The sequence below is a fragment of the Staurois parvus genome, unplaced genomic scaffold, assembly GCF_062004578.1.
Source record: "Staurois parvus isolate SC_StPar_1 unplaced genomic scaffold, SC_StPar_1.0 ptg000679l, whole genome shotgun sequence".
In the NCBI taxonomy this organism is placed as follows: domain Eukaryota; kingdom Metazoa; phylum Chordata; class Amphibia; order Anura; family Ranidae; genus Staurois; species Staurois parvus.
Window position 1 is genome coordinate 264,351 of NW_028318475.1, and position 20,370 is coordinate 284,720.

The window sequence follows — 20,370 nt, forward strand, 5'->3', positions numbered from 1 at the left end:
TATTTCTGACAGTTCTATGACATTCACTCCATACAGCGGTTTCAACCGCTGTATGGAGTGAATGTCCCAGAACTGTCAGAAATAGTGTATTTCTGACAGTTATGGGACATTCACTCCATACAGCGGTTGAAACATTGTATCTATTTTTTTCCATAAATGACATTCTGCAGATACACTTAGAGGAGCGCTGCAGATACACTTTTTGCCGGCTTGGAATTAATCTTATTTTCATCCTACTTCTTCTTCTTCATCCTCATCCTCATAAGAAGAAGAAGTAGGATGAAAATAAGAATAATTCCAAGCCGGCAAAAAGTGTATCTGCAGCGCTCCTCTAAGTGTATATGCAGAATGTCATTTATGGAAAAAAATAGATACAATGTTTCAACCGCTGTATGGAGTGAATGTCCCATAACTGTCATAAATAGACTATTTTTGACAGTTCTGGGACATTCACTCCATACAGCGGTTGAAACCGCTGTATGGAGGGAATGTCATAGAACTGTCAGAAATAGACTATTTCTAACAGTTCTGTGACATTCCTTCCATACAGCGGTTGAAACATTGTATCTATTTGTTTCCATAAATGGATCCATTTATGGAAACAAATAGATACAATGTTTCAACCGCTGTATGGAAGGAATGTCCCATAACTGTCATAAATAGACTATTTCTGACAGTTCTGGGACATTCACTCCATACAGCGGTTTCAACCGCTGTATGGAGGGAATGTCATAGAACTGTCAGAAATAGACTATTAATGACAGTTCTGGGACTGTCCTTCCATACAGCGGTTGAAACATTGTACCTATTTGTTTCCATAAATGGATCCATTTATGGAAACAAATAGATACAATGTTTCAACCGCTGTATGGAAGGAATGTCCCAGAACTGTTAGAAATAGTCTATTTCTGACAGTTCTATGACATTCCCTCCATACAGCGGTTTCAACCGCTATATGGAGTGAATGTCCCAGAACTGTCAGAAATAGTCTATTTCTAACAGTTATGGGACATTCACTCCATACAGCGGTTGAAACCGCTGTATGGAGGGAATGTCATAGAACTGTCAGAAATAGACTATTTATGACAGTTCTGGGACATTCCTTTCATACAGCGGTTGAAACATTGTATCTATTTGTTTCCATAAATGGATCCATTTATGGAAACAAATAGATACAATGTTTCAACCGCTGTATGGAAGGAATGTCCCAGAACTGTTAGAAATAGTCTATTTCTGACAGTTCTATGACATTCCCTCCATACAGCGGTTTCAACCGCTGTATGGAGTGAATGTCCCAGAACTGTCAGAAATAGTCTATTTCTAACAGTTATGGGACATTCACTCCATACAGCGGTTGAAACCGCTGTATGGAGGGAATGTCATAGAACTGTCAGAAATAGACTATTTATGACAGTTCTGGGACATTCCTTCCATACAGCGGTTGAAACATTGTATCTATTTGTTTCCATAAATGAATCCATTTATGGAAACAAATAGATACAATGTTTCAACCGCTGTATGGAAGGAATGTCCCAGAACTGTTAGAAATAGTCTATTTCTGACAGTTCTATGACATTCCCTCCATACAGCGGTTGAAACCGCTGTATGGAGTGAATGTCCCAGAACTGTCAGAAATAGTCTATTTCTGACAGTTCTGGGACATTCCCTCCATACAGCGGTTGAAACCGCTGTATGGAGTGAATGTCCCAGAACTGTCAGAAATAGACAGAAACTGTCACAGAACTGTCCTTCTTCTCATCCTTCTCCTTCTTCTCATCCTTCTCCTTCTTCTCATCCTTCTCCTTCTTCTCATCCTTCTTCTCATCCCTCTTCTCATCCTTCTCCTTCTTCTCATCCTTCTCCTTCTTCTCATCCTTCTCCTTCTCCTTCTTCTCATCCTTCTCCTTCTCCTTCTTCTCATCCTTCTCCATCTTCTCATCCTTCTCCTTTTCCTTCTTCTCATCCTTCTCCTTCTGCTTCTCCTTCTCCTTCTTCTCATCCTTCTCCTTCTTCTCATCCTTCTCCTTCTTCTCATCCTTCTCCTTCTTCTCATCCTTCTCTTTCTTCTCATCCTTCTCCTTCTTCTCATCCTTCTCCTTCTTCTCATCCTTCTCCTTCTTCTCATCCTTCTCCTTCTCCTCATCCTTCTCCTTCTTCTCATCCTTCTCCTTCTTCTCATCCTTCTCCTTCTCCTTCTTCTCATCCTTCTCCTTCTCCATCTTCTCATCCTTCTCCTTCTCCTTCTTCTCATCCTTCTCCTTCTGCTTCTCCTTCTCCTTCTCCTTCTTCTCATCCTTCTCCTTCTTCTCATCCTTCTCCTTCTTCTCATCCTTCTCCTTCTCCTTCTTCTCATCCTTCTCCTTCTTCTCATCCTTCTCCTTCTTCTCATCCTTCTCCTTCTCCTTCTTCTCATCCTTCTCCTTCTTCTCATCCTTCTCCTTCTCCTCATCCTTCTCCTTCTCCTTCTTCTCATCCTTCTCCTTCTTCTCATCCTTCTCCTTCTCCATCTTCTCATCCTTCTCCTTCTTCTCATCCTTCTCCTTCTTCTCATCCTTCTCCTTCTCCTCATCCTTCTCCTTCTTCTCATCCTTCTCCTTCTCCTTCTTCTCATCCTTCTCCTTCTCCTTCTTCTCATCCTTCTCCTTCTCCATCTTCTCATCCTTCTCCTTCTCCTTCTTCTCATCCTTCTCCTTCTTCTCATCCTTCTCCTTCTCCTCATCCTTCTCCTTCTTCTCATCCTTCTCCTTCTCCTTCTTCTCATCCTTCTCCTTCTCCTTCTTCTCATCCTTCTCCTTCTCCTTCTTCTCATCCTTCTCCTTCTCCATCTTCTCATCCTTCTCCTTCTCCTTCTTCTCATCCTTCTCCTTCTCCTTCTTCTCATCCTTCTCCTTCTCCTTCTTCTCATCCTTCTCCTTCTCCTTCCCCTTCTCCTTCTCCTTCCTGATCTCCAAGGGCATTTAAATTAAAGGTACAGTGTTCTGCACTAATTTAAAGGCTCTCTGAAGCCTAGAAACCCTTTTTATAAGCCATCTTCGTAGCGAAGAAATTCGCATCGAATCGAATTTCATACTGGAATTCGCCGAATCAGCCGAATCAAATTTTTCAATACTTCGCTCATCTCTATTTATTTCAATTGCATTTGAAAGCTTTCATTTTGAAAATATTCTTTCAATATATTAATTGTTAGTGGAGTCAAACTGACCTTTGTTTCACGCAGATTCGAAGTTGCAAAATGGTAATTTTTTCTCAAACAAATTTTTAACATTATATATGGGTTTTGGGTTGAGAACTTAGATTCATCCCAAAATCGAATGTTAAAAGTAAGCTAACTTTTGAGATTTCGAATGACATTTGTCAAGTCAGTCAAGTAGGCATTATTGAATGTACTGATGAGATTTTTTTCATCCAAACCTTCATACTAAAATCTACCAGTCTATGGCCAACTTAGCTCTAAAATGGGCAATTCATAAATGTAACATATTGCCCTTAAATAGGGAGCTTGACTATTCAGGTTGGCAGCTCATGCCCACTTACATGGAGGAAAGCTTAGCCATATCCCTGCTGGTAGGCAGGATGGAGAGGTAGCAAACAAAACAGTGGTAGACAGGAAATGTATCATAGGAATTCTAAGCAGAGGGAGCTGCAGAGAATACATTCATAGGGTGAGTCAGCAAGAACTGAATCTGACAGGGTCAGATCCCAGTCCTTGCCTAAATGAAAGCACTACAAGCAGCAGCTAAATTCTTTCTCCATGCTTCAGGCTCTATCCAGTTTTTAATTTTTTTTTCTGACCCTTTGTTGCAGTCTCTTCCACCAGAGGAATTGCTGTCGGTAACAACCAACATTTCATTTTATGGAAACATTGGTCACTAAGGATAACAAATCAAATTTTGTTCTCGATTTATTTTTTCTAGGTTTACCAAACTGTCTAATGTATATCTGTATGTCTGTGGTAGGATCATTAGAGTGTAGGGTCCTTCTGGAGAAAACTAAAGTAAATGGATTAATGGTCCCTGTAAAGCCATAGAAATGAATACAATAAATGCCTATTATTCAGCTTTTACTTCTCTGGATGCAAATATTTAGTTGTCATAGAAACGTTTACATTACATTTTACATTACAAGGTACATAGATTGTTTAATGTTGTTTAACATTTGCAATAATATTTTCTATAACCAACATTGTACTTAGGTATATAACTATATGTGATAAATCAATATACCACAAAATAGGGCCTTTGGCTTTTCAATATCCATCTTAATGTGGAACTAAACCATCCTCTTCTTTACAGCCAAGGAAGTTGCCATCTTAGTTTCTGTCTGATCTGCAGTTGCCATGGTGCTGTACATGTGATTAGCTATGACACCAACCATTTGATGGCTTGACAAATTAATTAGGAGCACAAGCACCTGTGACAGTTCTCATTCATGTTTAGGGAAACATTTAAGTCAGTTTGAGTCCGTTTTAAAAGCAATACTATTACTTTGATTCCCGCCATTCTAAAACAATAACCAGTATCACAGTGTACTACTTTAATGATTAAATGTTACATGTTTCAGAACTATATATACATTTTTTTTTTCAAAAATATTTGCCTAATGCAATTGCTGTCTGGAAATATCATTGTGCAGCCAGACCACACTGGGCCCCTTAACCTGCTGAGTCCACAGAATTCACATGGGCTGCTAAAGCTACAGTAATATTCTTGTATATGCTAAATAAATATGGGAAACATTTGCTTTAATAATTTTTTAGAAAAGCAGACAGAACTGTCCCCTTATTTGTTAAAACAATCAAAATGTATAATTTACATAATTGCAGAAAAAAAACATTGTTTGAGTTAATTATACCAGTTGTGGAACAAGTGTGGATTTTTATAAATATACACTATATTGTGAAAAATATTGGGATGGCTGCCTTTACACGCTCATGAACTTTATTGGCATCCCAGTCTTAGTCCATAGAGTTCAGTATTGAGTTGGCCCACCCTTTGCAGCTATAACAACAGCTTCAACTCTTCTGGGAAGGCTGTCTACAAGGTTTAGGAGTGTGTCTATGGGAAAGCTTGACCATTCTTCCAGAAACGGATTTGTGAGGTCAAACACTGGCCGAGAAGGCCTGGCTCGCAGTCTCCGTTCTAATTCAGCCCAATGGTGTTCTATCGGGTTGAGGTCAGGACTCTGAACAAACTCACTAATCCATGTCTTTTTGGACCCTGCTTTGTGCACTGGTGCGCAGTCATGTTGGAACATGAAGGTGCGATCCCCAAACTGTTCCCACAAACTTAGGAGCATGAAAGTGTACAAAATGTCTTGGTATGCTGAAGCCTTAAGAGTTCCCTTTACTGGAACTAAGGGGCCAAGCCCAACCCCTGTAAAACAACTCCACAGCATAATCCCCCCTCCACCAACTTTAAACTTGGCACAATGCAGTCAGGCAAGTACCATTCTCCTGGCAACCGTCAAACCCAAACACATCCATCAGATTGCCAGAGAAGCGTGATTCATCACTCCAGGGAACACCTCTCCACTGCTCTAGAGTCCAGTGGCGGCGTTCTTTACACCATTGTATCGGATGCTTTGCATTGCACTTTATGATGTAAGGCTTGGATGCAGCTGGTTGGCTATGGAAACCCATTCCATGAAGTTCTTTACGCACTATTGTTGTGCTAATCTGAAGGCCACATGAAGTTTGGAGGTCTTTAACTATTGACTTTGCAGATGGTTGGCAACTTCTGCGCACTCTGCTCTTCAGCATGCACTGATGCCGCTCTGTCATTTTACATGCCCTGCCACTTTGTTGCTGAGTTGCTGTTGTTTCCAGTTTCTTCCACTTTGTTATAATACCACTAAAAATTGACTGTGAAATACTTAGTAGCAAGGAAATTTCATGGCTGGACTTTTGGCACTATAGTGTGTGTATGTACAGTTGTGTTCAAAATAATAGCAGTCAGACATCACTAACCTGATCAATCACTGTTTTTGGTAGAAATGATATTTCTACATGGCAAATAATTTACTAGCAGGTGTAGAAGAGTAATAGAAATCCAACAGACCCAACAGTCATGACATGCATATAATCCTATAATGTTGCGCTCCTAAAAAAACTATTGTATATATATATAATCACTTATCCATATCCTTAAACCATATGCAAATAAGTGAAAAAATCATATGATAAATACTTTAACCAGATGACATGCAAAATTTTCTTAATTAGTTTAAAAAATCAAATATTAATTAATATCCGTGATTATACTAAAACTGAATCTGTGATTAAGAATACCTAAATTAATATTACATCACTTGTAATAAAAAAAGAAATATATTACTCAAATAATTTAAATAAATATACATGAATGAATTAATTAATATATATGTGAAGACAGTGTCCCATATGACATAAAAAAATATAAAGTGACTTTGTGTTTTAATTAATCTTCAATCCATGATTGCATGTGAATCCGTGACTGATTGTGAATCCTCCCATTAGTGCAGATGTACGCTCACCTCCTTATCTGCCTATAATTAGGCTATATGCGCTTTTGGTTCTCCTCCTATGGAACCTGCTTGATTAAGACTCTTTCCTTTAGAATAGTGGATATCCGTTGTCACTGATATGTGCTCTGGGATTGATCCCTTCTCAAGAGGATCCAACTCCTCTATACTCTCCTCTCCATACGTCTCTCCACATATAGGAAAAAAATTCCGGGATGTTTACTAGACTCTTGTGCGGACAGGAACGTACCGGCGTTCCTGAGTAAGCTGTGGACGTTGGTGGAGGACTCGGACACGAACGAGTTTATCACATGGAGTCAGGCCTGTAATTCTTATGAATAACTTACTGAAATCTGTCCGCACAAGAGTCTAGTAAACATCCCGGAATTTTTTTCCTATATGTGGAGAGACGTATGGAGAGGAGAGTATAGAGGAGTTGGATCCTCTTGAGAAGGGATCAATCCCAGAGCACATATCAGTGACAACGGATATCCACTATTCTAAAGGAAAGAGTCTTAATCAAGCAGGTTCCATAGGAGGAGAACCAAAAGCGCATATAGCCTAATTATAGGCAGATAAGGAGGTGAGCGTACATCTGCACTAATGGGAGGATTCACAATCAGTCACGGATTCACATGCAATCATGGATTGAAGATTAATTAAAACACAAAGTCACTTTATATTTTTTTATGTCATATGGGACACTGTCTTCACATATATATTAATTAATTCATTCATGTATATTTATTTAAATTATTTGAGTAATATATTTCTTTTTTTATTACAAGTGATGTAATATTAATTTAGGTATTCTTAATCACAGATTCAGTTTTAGTATAATCACGGATATTAATTAATATTTGATTTTTTAAACTAATTAAGAAAATTTTGCATGTCATCTGGTTAAAGTATTTATCATATGATTTTTTCACTTATTTGCATATGGTTTAAGGATATGGATAAGTGATTATATATATATACAATAGTTTTTTAGGAGCGCAACATTATAGGATTATATTCAAAAAATTGTTTTACACATTGGTAGTTATGTGTTAGGTGTCTGCGATCCTACTATATTGAGGATATATATTATATGTTGTATATTAGGGTGACCTTTTGATTTTGGCTCGCAAGATACTCTAAATAAGTCATGACATGCATGCTGCTGAATCTGTGTAATTGAATCACTAATTGAAAGGGGCATGTTCAAAATAATAGCAGTGTGGAGTTCTATTAGTGAGGTCATTCATTCTTTGAAAAACAGGTGGCAGTTATTGCCCTTATTTAAGGAAGGAAGGCAGCAAATGTTGTACATGCTGGTTACAGTGCATTTCTCTCTGAAATTCTGAGGAAAATGGATTGTTCCAGACATTGTTCAGAAGAACAGCGTACCTTGATTAAAAAGTTGATTGGAGAGGGGAAAACATATAAAGAAGTGCAGAAAATGATAGGCTGCTCAGGTAAAATGATCGCAAATGCTTTAAAATGGCAACCAAAAACTGAAAGATGTGGAAGAAAGCGAAAAACTACCATTCGAATGGATAGAAGAATAGCCAAAATGGCAAGGACTCAGCCAACAATCAGCTCCAGGAAGATCAAAGAAGGTGTAAAGTTACCTGTGAGTACTGTTACAATTAGAAGACGCCTATGTGAAGCCAAGCTATCTGCAAGAAGCCCCTGCAAAGTCCCACTGTTGAAAAAAAGACGTGCTGAAGAGGGTTTAGTTCCACTTTAAAGTGCTACTGACAGGCAATGATTGTGGAATTGTTTGGGGTTTTTCTTTTATGATACCAATGACCACCAAGGATTGTGGGATTGTTTTTCACTTTCAATAAATGTTTATTAAAGTGTTTCAGAATACAGGTCATAACATGAAGAAACAGGTAAATATGGAAAATGCACTATTATTCATTAGGACTGTAGCCACCAATAACATAACTCCAGTCAAATGCATAACAAAAGTCCATTCATTTTTGGGAAGGTAAACCAGTGAAATATAGGAGATCTGTAGTTAACCGGTAAGGAATTTGGCGTCGGATTGTTTTTCAATTTTCAACTTTTCATCCATTCAGCTTTCTTCCACTAATATGACCATCAAATGGTTGGTGTCATAGCTAATAATGAAAGTTTATCATTTGGTTTCAGTGAGTAACTTTTTTTTTTTACAGTGAGCAACTTTTTAAACACCCTAATTTATATTTTAAACACCTCAATGCTAGCATGTTTTTTTCATTTCCAAACAATTGTTGCAAAAAGGGAGATCCCTTTTGGAGTTTTCACTTTCCAGAAAGTGGTCATCTTGGGGGTGGTTGTACTGTCCTCTCATTTTTGTGTCATATAATTTATACCAGAAAGTTAGGGAAACAGGTCTTTTTTTTCCTGTATATAGTACAAAATAAAAAACCCCAGTGGTTATTAAATACCACCAAAAGAAAGACCTGTCTTAAAAATGATATAAAATTCAGTGTTGCTTGGGCAAGTAATTGTGTGTCATACTATCTTAGCACTGGAAACAGGGGCTGTAACATTCTGGTCCTGAAGTCGTTAATATCACCACTAGACAGTCGGTGACAAAGAACAGAAAAGGAATGTGAAAGAATGTGTAATGTTGTTTTCTCTATATCAAGCAACATGAACACCAAGTTGGTCATGGATTGGAAGCAGTAATGCACATTAATGCATGTATGCATGTTTGCCATTTTTTTTCTTATTAATGGTGCTAGTTCACATCTGTATGGAGCACTGAAGTATCTTAGATGAAAAAGTTCATGTAAATTTTTTGATGCTTTAAAGCCCATTAAAGAGCCTATTGTTGCGGATGACAATGCACATCAACATGCAATCCACCTGCCAAAAGCAAATAAAAGCAGGATACTGCAGATGCATTGAGTGTGAGGTGTGATTACAGTTGACCCTCTACACTTCTGGGAGAGAGAGGATTCTGCATGGGTGTCTGGAGTATCTGAAACTAGGGATTAATAAACAGCAGAGCAAACAGCCGAAGGCTTTGTTTTAACCACTTACCACTATCGAAGCAATTTTGATAACCATGTTAAAATCAGCATTTTTTTGCTAGAAATTTACTTTTTTCTGAAAGCAGAGGGCCTGGAGAATAATATGTCGGTTGTTGCAATTTTTTTTATCTGGCATGATATTCGCACAGTCATTTATTAAACACAAATTATCAGGAAAAAATACAGTTAAATGAATTTTAGTGTACACAAACACAAAATAATAGCCAATTGTATAGTAAAATATAAAAGATGATCTTACATTGAGAAAATAGATATCAAACGTCAAAATTTTAAATTAGGCATGACTGTGACATGGCAACAAATTACGGTACCTAAAATTGTTACAGGTTATCAGTTTAGTGTTAATCAGACTTATTGCTCTTACCTCGACATTGGCGACAATACTTCACATGCGTGGTGCAATCACCTTTTAAATATGCCATACCTACATGTGTGTTTGCAGTTGCATATTGGAGGGTGTTTTCAAATTTGTTTTTTTTATTGTATCATTTTCATTATTCTTATTGATTTTATTTAAATTTATTTTTTACAGTTTTAAAAAAAAAAATTTTGTGATAACTTTGGACAGTGGCAGGTTTTCTTTATGGGAGCTGTTAGCCCTGTAAAAGTGATCGAATGACTGTATATAAATATACAGTATACAGTAAATATACAGTATAAATTTAAATATTCTGTGTGCCCAAATATATATTTGGAGAGTGACTTTTTCCGTAAAGCAGCATAAGGAATATTGATGAATTTACAAAAACAATCCATGGTAACAACTAGAAAACTTCTCTTAACTGATTTGGTACAGTGGATCTGATAGCAAACTTTTTTGTTGTTAACCTTTTTGTCATCTAATATAAGTTCTAAATGGAGATGGAAAGTTAACATTGAATATGTAAAATGAAAGGAAGATGTTGAAATGAAAGAAAAGATTGTAGAAAAAACAAACAGCAAAAAAATTGAAAATAATACATTAGTGTGATATAAATTCTCTGTGCAATTTTCAGGTACATTTGTTTCCCAATATGGCAGAACAGACCAGAAAGCTTGGCTAAAACAAATATATTCTATGGGAAAAAGATTAAACACAATTTTGACCATTATAAATATGATGTGTTATCGCACTACACACACCATAATTGCTTCTTGCACTTTATTTTGAATATATTCTTATGTGTGCAGATTTGGTTCTTTATCTTCTATGGGAAAAAGATTAAACACAATTTTGACCATTATAAATATGATGTGTTATTGCACTACACACACCATAATTGCTTCTTGCACTTTATTTTGAATATATTCTTATGTGTGCAGATTTAGTTCTTTATCTTCATGTGATGAAATATAATGGAGTAGTTGTCTGACAGTGAGTTTATCCTTGGAATGAATACAACTGGAGGATAGAGTGTATATCACATTACTATGTACACTTGATTTTAGAATGTAGTTCAGGCTGAGACTTATCTGATTCCTCTGTCCACAGAGCTCCAAGTATAATTAGTCATTCAATACAATTTTCTTCTAACTGCAAGCTTCTTTCCGATAAACAAATTTAAATATACAAAAGTAAAAAAAGAAATATGTTGACTTGTCTTTAATCAGTGGCATTCAAAACCATGTCATCCTTCATGCAGCATTCAGTAAAATAATGTCTTTTGAAATCAATGGTAATGTTATGCTGAATGGATTAGCATTTGGTATCCAAGATAAAGTCCCAGATGTTTCATAATGATCATTAATTAGGAACACTGATTTTCTCATTACAGCAGTTAATGTAAATTGGAAGGATCCAAACTGTTTTAGTCAAGTGATAATATTTTAAATGGTCCTTTAATGTTCTACTGGTGGAAAATTTGCTTCTGTGATATCCAGTGTGTCAGGTAATACATTGCCTGAAAACTGAAGTAGAAAAGAAAAAGTTATTTTCATTGTACCTATTATTACGTCACAAATGAATTATTTTTCTAAAGTTAATCTGAAATCTATTCTGAATATTTGCAAGTACTACTTAAAAGCATAGATTATGAGATGCTTGCTCTTACCTCTCTTGTCCAGGAAAGTAGCTTTCTGAGATTGCTTTTAGCTTTTAGGCAAAGCCTTGACCCTCCCATTCCCCAGTCTCAGAAAATAGTGGCCGGTAAGGGAACTTTCATTTTCCCCTTTAACTACTTGCCAACCGCAGATAGCCGAATGACGGCTACACTGCGGCCGGCCAGTTCTGGGAGGGCATCATATGATGTCCTCCCAGAACGCGCTCTCCTGCGCTCCTCTGGGGGCACGCACCCGGCGATATCCGTGATCGCTGTGTCCTACGGACACAGCTGATCACGTGATGTGGTAAAAGGCCAATCACAGCGGCCTTTTACCACGTGAACAGCCGTGTCCAATGACACGCTGATCACCGGGAAATGCAATTGCCGGTTCTTGGCTGCACTTTCCTTGCGCTGTCAGAGCGCGAGGAAAATACTGGCGAGAACCGGCAGTTGTCAGAGCAGGGATCGGCACCGATCATCAGAGCACTGATGATCAGTGCCCTGATGATCGGTGCCCAGTAGTGCCACCCACCAGTGCCGCCCACCTGTGCCCAGCAGTGCACCCACCTGTGCCCAGCAGTGCCCACCAGTGCCACCCAGCAGTGCCACACACCTGTGCCCAGAAGTGCCACCTACCTATGCCCAGCAGTGCCACCCACCTGTGCCCACCAGTGCCACCCACCTGTGCCCACCAGTGCCATCCACCAGTGCCCATCAGTGCAGCCCAGCAGTGCTTCCAGTCAGTGCCACCAGTCAGTGTCCAGCAGCTGTGCCAGTCAGTGCCCAGCAGTTGCGCCAGTCAATGCCTAGCAGTGCCGCCAGTCAGTGCCCAGCAGTGATGCCAGTCAGTGCTGTCTATCAGTACCCATCATCAGTGGCGCCTACCAGTGCCGCCTATCCGTGACACCTCATTAGTGCTGCCTATCCGTGCCGCCTATCCGTGCCACCTCATTAGTGCTGCCTATCAGTGCCGTCTATCAGTGCCCTTCAGTGCTGCCTATCAGTGCCAATCAGTGCTGCCTCATCAACGCACATCAGTGAAGGAGAAAAATTACCTGTTTGAAAAATGTTATAATTGAAACAAAGAAACTTTTTTTTTTCAAATTTTTAGCAATTTTTTTGTTTATAGTAAAAGTAAAGCTCCCAGCTGCGATTAAATACTACCAAAAGAAAGCTCTATTTGTGAGAAAAAAATGATAAAAATTTCATATGGGTACAATCTTGCATGACTGCGCAATTGTCATTCAAAGTGCAACAGCGCTGAAAGCTGAAAATTGGCCTGGTAAAGAAGGGGGTATAAGTGCCCGGTAGGCAAGTGGTTAATAAACCTGAGTACTGTGAAGTATTGCAATATCTTGGAGGGTGGGTGGAGCTTTTGTTTTGCAACAGATGAGTATATTGTCATGCACCCCTACACACACATGTGCCATAGGGCATTATATCGGTCTGCTGAAGATAAAAAGCTCCCCTTCCCAGGAGCTCGTAGTTGAGAAAAAGATCTTCCTTGTAAGACACTAGTGACATAGCCTTCCCAAGGTGTGTCTTTGAGGCACTGACTATGTCACCAGTGCCTTAGAGAAACCATGAAGTGTTGGGGGGGGAGTGAAGGTAAGAAGGCCCATTGCACTATTTTTCCTGGACATTTTAATGTGAGTAAAAGTACTCATTTTATATATCTTGCAGATATGTGAACAAAGTATCTTCAATATTGTACAATAACAGATTATTAGTGCTTTTATTCATAGCAGAATATATACATCAGTAGTCTCACCTGTGGTAAGGCTGTGTTTGAATTATGAGTATCAACTGTAGCAAGAGAAGGGATGCGGGAGTCAGTGATTGTCTTGTTCTCTTTCTTTCCCAACTTTGAACTGCGAACTACAAAATTATTTGTTACTCACCCGGCGGAAGGTAAGTACAAAAACAAAATATTTAAAATTACGCTCATTTACCATCTCCATGTCAATTAGTTTTCAGCAAGTACAGAATATATATGTTGATCTTGCCAAAAATGCAGTATCCTTGTAACTTCCTGTGAACTAACCTGGAACTTAAAAAGAATGTTACCTTTATTCTGCAAATGACTAATTCTCCCCCACCCCAATATAATAGTGATGAACAAAGGTAAAATTAGGCTGGGATAACTTCTCTGCAGGTGGGAAACTCGAGCAAAGTCGTATGCATTCTCAACCTGTATAGAAACGTGGCACCCCTAAGCATCGTCACCCTTGGCATGATTTCACAGGTAATATATTGGGGCTGGACAGATGGGGTTAAATATTACAGTCCCACAGGTAGTAGGGAGGTATTCAGCTATTTGGATAGCACATTCATGAGGCAGCACCCTATAGAGTTAAGCTGGACTCTGTAGTGGAAGATAAAAGGAGAGAGAGGGATGCTAGACTAAGTTTGACAATCATTTATTGCACACAATGGTATGTAACTCACAAGAGGCAAGTAGTAAGCAGGCATGGATACATAGAGAAGTCATCCAGATGAGGTTCCAGAGACAGAGAAGAGTGGGTAGATGGACATCTGGGGGCCACGGCTGTGGTGGAAGCCAGGTCTCCTGACTCACATCGAGTCCTCTGCAGCTTGTACAGGCTGTGTCTCGTTTGGAACCAGGGTCCATGCATGCTAAACAGCATGGTCCCAAGGGTTGGGGTCTTCTTTCCCCGCGTTTCTTGTGGGTAGAGTAGCCCATTGAAATGAATGGGCTGCTCTACCTGTGACGTGCATGTGCAAACATGCCAACAAAGATGTAAACAAAGCCTAAATGAATGTAGTCATGAAGGGCAAAAAGTATATTATTCGTGGGATCACCAAGTAAAAAAAAAGGGAAAAAAGCCTGACAAAACTAACGTAGAAAACCACATCTTCAGATTGGTAAACTGCACTATACTGTATCATAAATATGGAATTGGATTTAAAGACACTTTAAATTTCTAATTACCAAATACTAGAGAACTAGTATATACAGTGCCTTGAAAAAGTATTGCCCCCTTGAAATTTTCCACATTTTGTCATGTTACAACCAAAAACGTAAATGTATTTTATTGGGATTTTATGTGATAGACCAACACAAAGTGGCACATAATTGTGAAGTGGAAGGAAAATGATAAATGGTTTTCAACATTTTTTACAAATAAATATCTGAAAAGTGTGGTGTGCATTTGTATTCAACCCCCCCAAGTCAATATTTTGTAGAACCACCTTTCACTGCAATTACAGCTGCAAGTCTTTTTGGGGATGTCTCTACCAGCTTTACCATCTATGCACATCTAGAGAGTGTCATTTCTGCCCATTCTTCTTTGCAAAATAGCTCAAGCTCTGTCAGATTGGATGGAGAGCATCTGAACAGCAATTTGCAAGTCTTGCCACAGATTCTCAATTGGATTTAGGTCTGGACTTTGACTGGGCCATTCTAACACATGAATATGCTTAGATCTAAACCATTCCATTGTAGCTCTGGCTGTATGCTTAGGGTCGTTGTTCTGCTAGAAGGTGACCCTCTTCCCCAGTCTCAAGTCTTTTGCAGACTCTAACAGGTTTTCTTCTAAGATTTCCCTGTATTTGGCTCCATCCACCTTCTCATCAACTCTGACCAGCTTCCCTGTCCCTGCTGAAGGAAAGCATCCCTACAACATGTTTCTTGATGGCAATGTTGTGTTCAGGGTGATGTGCAGTGTTAGTTTTCTGCCACACATAATTTTTTGCTTTTGGGCCAAAAAGTAAAATTTTGGTCTCATCTGACCAGAGCACCTTCTCCCACATGTTTGTTGTGTCCCCCACATAGCTTCTCACAAACTGCAAACAGGACTTCTTATGGCTTTCTTTCAACAATGGCTTTTGGCTTGCCACTCTTCCATGCAGGCCAGATTTGTGGAGTGCACAGACTAGACAGATTCTCCCACCTGAGCTGTGGATCTCTGCAGCACCTCCAGAGTTACCATGGACCTCTTGGCTGCTTCTCTGATTAATGCTGCCCTTGCCTGGCCTGTCAGTTTAGGTGGGCAGCCTTGTCTTGGTAGGTTTGCAATTGTGCTACACTCTTTCCACTTTCGGATGATGGATTGAACAGTGCTCCATGAGATCTTCAAAGCTTGGGATTTTTTTTATAACATAGCCATGCTTTAACCTTCTTCACAACTTTATCCCTGACCCTATCCCTGGTTTTTGTATTTCTTCCAGATCTGTGCAGTAATCCAGAATGAAAGGTTGGCTGTAATAAAGACTAGTCACTGCTGCTCTCTCTCCTTGTACAAGGTGATTGATCTTGTATCCATCCCTCCTGTAGTGGGTGGGGCCTGCTGCATCCCTCCCACAGCTCTTCTCTCTGCATGGGATATGTGCAGTCCAGCGATGAACTTACAGCTGCTTTTACAAGATAATAACTGTGTTTGCAAAGACTTTTAGTGCACACACAGTAGAATTACTGTATATTCTTTGTGGCTGTTGAGGAATATATTTAAATGAAAGATATTTGGGCCTGGAGTTCAGCTTTTAAAACATAAAAGATGGTTTGAAATAAAGTAACAAACAATTATTTAAATAAAGTGACCCAACCCAGGGGGTTCTAAGTAGACAGTAGCTGCTATGAAGGGGTATAAATACTTTAATAATATTGGGAAATAGTTTCAGAAAAGCAGGAAGTAAAAAAAAAAGTAAAGACATACCACTATAGAAATTATATCCCTCTGTGCCTTTAAGTTCTGGTAAATGACCATAGCTCAGCTCTGGTAGCCTCACATCTGCTCTTGAAAAGTCCCATTTTTTCTTGTTTAGTTGAAGAAGGCTCTTTTCATTGGCAACCTGTTGTCAAAAACATCTGTGAGTTACTAAGTGTAATGTAGACTTCTAAAAAGTACATTTACTATACTTTGTTCTGGCTTGTCGTACTTGAACATGATAACTAGAGATGAGCGAATTATTCAAAAATTCGATTCGGCTGATTCGTCGAATTTGCGGGAGAAATTCTATTCGATGCGAATTTATTCGCTGCGAATTTAACTTATTAAAAGGGTTTCTAGGCTTCAGAGAGCCTTTATATTAGTGCAGAACACTGTACCTTTAATTTAAATGCCCTTGGAGTCTGCTGGGGAAGAGAAATAATACTGTCAGTCAGTATGACATGCAGATGAGTGCCGTCGATCTTAGAATCACCGCACACTTCACTCATTTGGGCAGTCACGGGGCACGACGAAGAAGAAGAAGAAGAAGAAGAAGAATGAAAAGAAGAAGAAGAATGAAAAGAAGAATGAAAAGAAGAAGAATAAAAAGAAGAAGAAGAATGAAAAGAAGAATGAAAAGAAGAAGAAGAAGAATGAAAAGAAGAATGAAAAGAAGAAGAAGAATGAAAAGAAGAAGAAGAAGAATGAAAAGAAGAATGAAAAGAAGAAGAAGAAGAATGAAAAGAAGAAGAAGAAGAAGAAGAATGAAAAGAAGAAGAAGAAGAATGAAAAGAAGAATGAAAAGAAGAATGAGAAGAATGAAAAGAAGAAGAAGAAGAATGAAAAGAAGTAGAAGAAGAATGAAAAGAAGAATGAAAAGAAGAAGAAGAAGAATGAAAAGAAGAAGAATGAAAAGAAGAATGAAAAGCAGAAGAAGAAGAATGAAAAGAAGAAGAAGAAGAATGAAAAGAAGAATGAAAAGAAGAAGAAGAAGAATGAAAAGAAGAAGAAGAATGAAAAGAAGAATGAAAAGAAGAAGAAGAATGAAAAGAAGAATGAAAAGAAGAAGAATGAAAAGAAGAAGAAGAATGAAAAGAAGAAGAAGAATGAAAAGAAGAATGAGAAGAAGAATGAAAAGAAGAATGAGAAGAATGAAAAGAAGAAGAAGAAGAATGAGAAGAAGAATGAAAAGAAGAATGAGAAGAATGAAAAGAAGAAGAAGAAGAATGAAAAGAAGAATGAAAAGAAGAAGAAGAAGAAGAATGAAAAGAAGAAGAATGAAAAGAAGAATGAAAAGAAGAAGAAGAAGAATGAAAAGAAGAAGAATGAAAAGAAGAAGAAGAAGAATGAAAAGAAGAATGAGAAGAAGAATGAAAAGAAGAATGAGAAGAATGAAAAGAAGAAGAAGAAGAATGAAAAGAAGAAGAAGAAGAAGAATGAAAAGAAGAATGAAAAGAAGAAGAATGAAAAGAAGAAGAATGAAAAGAAGAAGAAGAAGAATGAAAAGAAGAATGAAAAGAAGAAGAAGAATGAAAAGAAGAATGAGAAGAAGAATGAAAAGAAGAATGAGAAGAATGAAAAGAAGAAGAAGAAGAATGAAAAGAAGAAGAAGAAGAAGAATGAAAAGAAGAATGAAAAGAAGAAGAATGAAAAGAAGAAGAATGAAAAGAAGAAGAAGAAGAATGAAAAGAAGAATGAAAAGAAGAAGAAGAATGAAAAGAAGAAGAAGAAGAATGAAAAGAAGAAGAAGAAGAATGAAAAGAAGAAGAAGAAGAAGAAGAAGAAGAAGAAGAAGAAGAAGAATGAAAAGAAGAAGAAGAATGAAAAGAAGAAGAATTCCAGTACAGCAAAAAGTGTATCTGCAGAGAGCTCCGCTATTTCTGACAGTTCTCTGACAGTTCCTTCACATTTACAGCGGTTGAAACATTGTATCTATTTATTTCCGAATAAAAACATCTGTATCCTAAATGGAAACAAATAGATACAATGTTTCAACCGCTGTAAATGAACTGTCAGAACTGTCAGAGAACTGTCAGAAATAGCGGAGCTCTCTGCAGTGACACTTTTTGCCGGCTGATCGGGGAAAATTCGATTCGTGCACCCGAAGTTTCCTAAAATTCAGATTCGGTGCGAATCTAATTTTTCCTAATATTCGAAACGAATTCCACTTCGCCAAGTTCGATTCGCTCATCTCTAATGATAACCTATTGATATAAAGGCATTGTGAACTTTCAAATGTTTTTGTTGTTTTAATTAGGTATTAGTGTACATACAGTATATTCCATGTGTTGTTTGTTTGCCTTACCTTGTAATGATGGGCTCACATGTTATGGCTGCAATTTGTAGTGTAATGGATTATTGATTCTTCTATATCCACCTATTGCTGCAGGTAGCCTGTCCCTATTCACCAGAGGGACAACATAACTTCTTGTTCCACATCACACAGCATTCATTGCATGCCTAGCCATTTCCTATGTGTTGGATAACAAATGTGGAAGTGCTAATGCCTCTTCCAGCATTGAGAGATCTCTGTTAAATGTTCTGCTAATTTGTGTCTGTATCAGATCTAATTACTATGTAATACTCACCTGCAGAGCGCTAGACAGAGAGATAGAAAGGATATGTTGTTTCTTAAAGCGGAGCTCCACTCAAAGGGGGAAGTTCAGCTTTAAGTACTCGTCCCCTGCTGCCCATGAGGAATTGGCACCTTTGGGGAGCAGGCGGGGGGGGGGGGTTTACCCAATTTTGACAGGTACCCACTCCCACTTCCGCTGTGAATGCATAGGAGATTGGAAGTGGAAGTTGTCCTCCCTCTCTCCCCGCAGTCTTCCAGGGGAAGTCGCAAGCTGTGACAACCAGGTGCCCACACTTAAGATGCCAGAAGAGAGGATGGCAGATGAACCCAGTTGCGGTGAGCACACCCCTGGAAGGTGGGACAGGTGAGTGGTTGTTTTTTATAGGTCAGCAGCTACAGTTTTTGCAGCTGCTGACTTATTTTTTTCAGCTTTGACTGGAGCTCTGCTTTAACAGAAAGTTAAGTTACTACACTACAGACAGAGGTCATGCGTTAACCTGTGCAGTACCACACAGCATGCCTCATGTTTAAACATGAACAGAAACCTCTGAATCAGGAATGTGAAGATTTACTCTACTATAGGCAGAGGCCAACATACTACATCATGAAACTACAGTATATGATCAAAGCATATCTTATGCAGATCAAAAGGTTTATAATGCCTTTAGAGTAATTTTTGAGGCAGCGTTTAATATTGTTACATACACTGCTCAAAAAAATTAAAGGAACACCTTGAAAACACATCAAATCTGAATGGGGAAAAATATCATGCTGGATATCTATACTTATATAGACTGGATAATGTGTTAGGAATGTAAGGATGCCCCATCGTTTGATGGGAATGAAAATGATCAACCTACAGAGGACTGAATTCAAAGACACCCCGAAAATCAAAGTGAAAATATGATGCAGAAGGCTAGTCCATTTTGCTGAAATTCTATTGCAGCAACTCAAAATGGTACTCAGTAGTTTGTATGGCCCCCATGTGCTTGTATGCATGCCTGACAACATTGGGGCATGCTCCTAATGAGATGAAGAATGGTGTCCTGGAGTATTTCCTCCCAAATCTGGACCAGGGCATCACTGAGCTCCTGGACAGACTGAGGTGCAACCTGATGACGTCGGATGGACCGAAACATGATATCCCAGAGGTGTTCTATTGGATTTAGGTTAGGTTTAGCATGGGAGCCATTCAACGGTATCAATTCCTTCATCTTCCAAGAACTGCCTGCATATTCTCACCACATGAGGCTGGGCATTGTCATGCACGAGGAGGAACCCAGGACCCATTGCATTAGCGTAGGGTCTGACAATGGGTCCAAGGATTTCATCCCGATACCTAATGGCAGTCAGGGTGCCATTGTCTAGCCTGTAGAAGTCTGTGTGTCCCTCCATTGATATGCCTCCCCAGACCATCACTGACCCACCACCAAAATGATCATGCTAAACAATGTTACAGGCAGCATGACATTCTCCATGGCTTCCCCAGACCCTTTCACGTCTGTCACATGTGCTCAGGGTGTACCTGCTCTCATCTGTGAAAAGCACAGGGCGCCATTGGCAGACTGCCA

The 20,370-nt window shown here is 38.8% G+C and overlaps 1 protein-coding gene across 6 annotated transcripts in view; it reads right to left on the bottom strand.

The window, feature by feature from the left end:
- Window positions 1-8,313: 8,313 nt before the first annotated feature.
- CDKL2 (cyclin dependent kinase like 2) overlaps window positions 8,314-20,370 on the bottom strand; it is a 69,524-nt gene continuing 57,467 nt past the window's right edge. For 5 of the 6 annotated variants that reach the window (XM_089652292.1, XM_089652291.1, XM_089652290.1 and 2 more), the window contains 3 exons: window positions 16,231-16,366; window positions 13,326-13,432; window positions 8,314-11,420 (listed from right to left, as the gene is read on the bottom strand). In XM_089652292.1, coding sequence (XP_089508418.1) covers window positions 11,352-11,420; window positions 13,326-13,432; window positions 16,231-16,366 — 312 coding nt within the window. In that variant the 3' untranslated portion in view covers window positions 8,314-11,351. The remainder of the gene's footprint in view (window positions 11,421-13,325; window positions 13,433-16,230; window positions 16,367-20,370) is intronic. The other variant, XM_089652295.1, reaches the window with a different exon arrangement.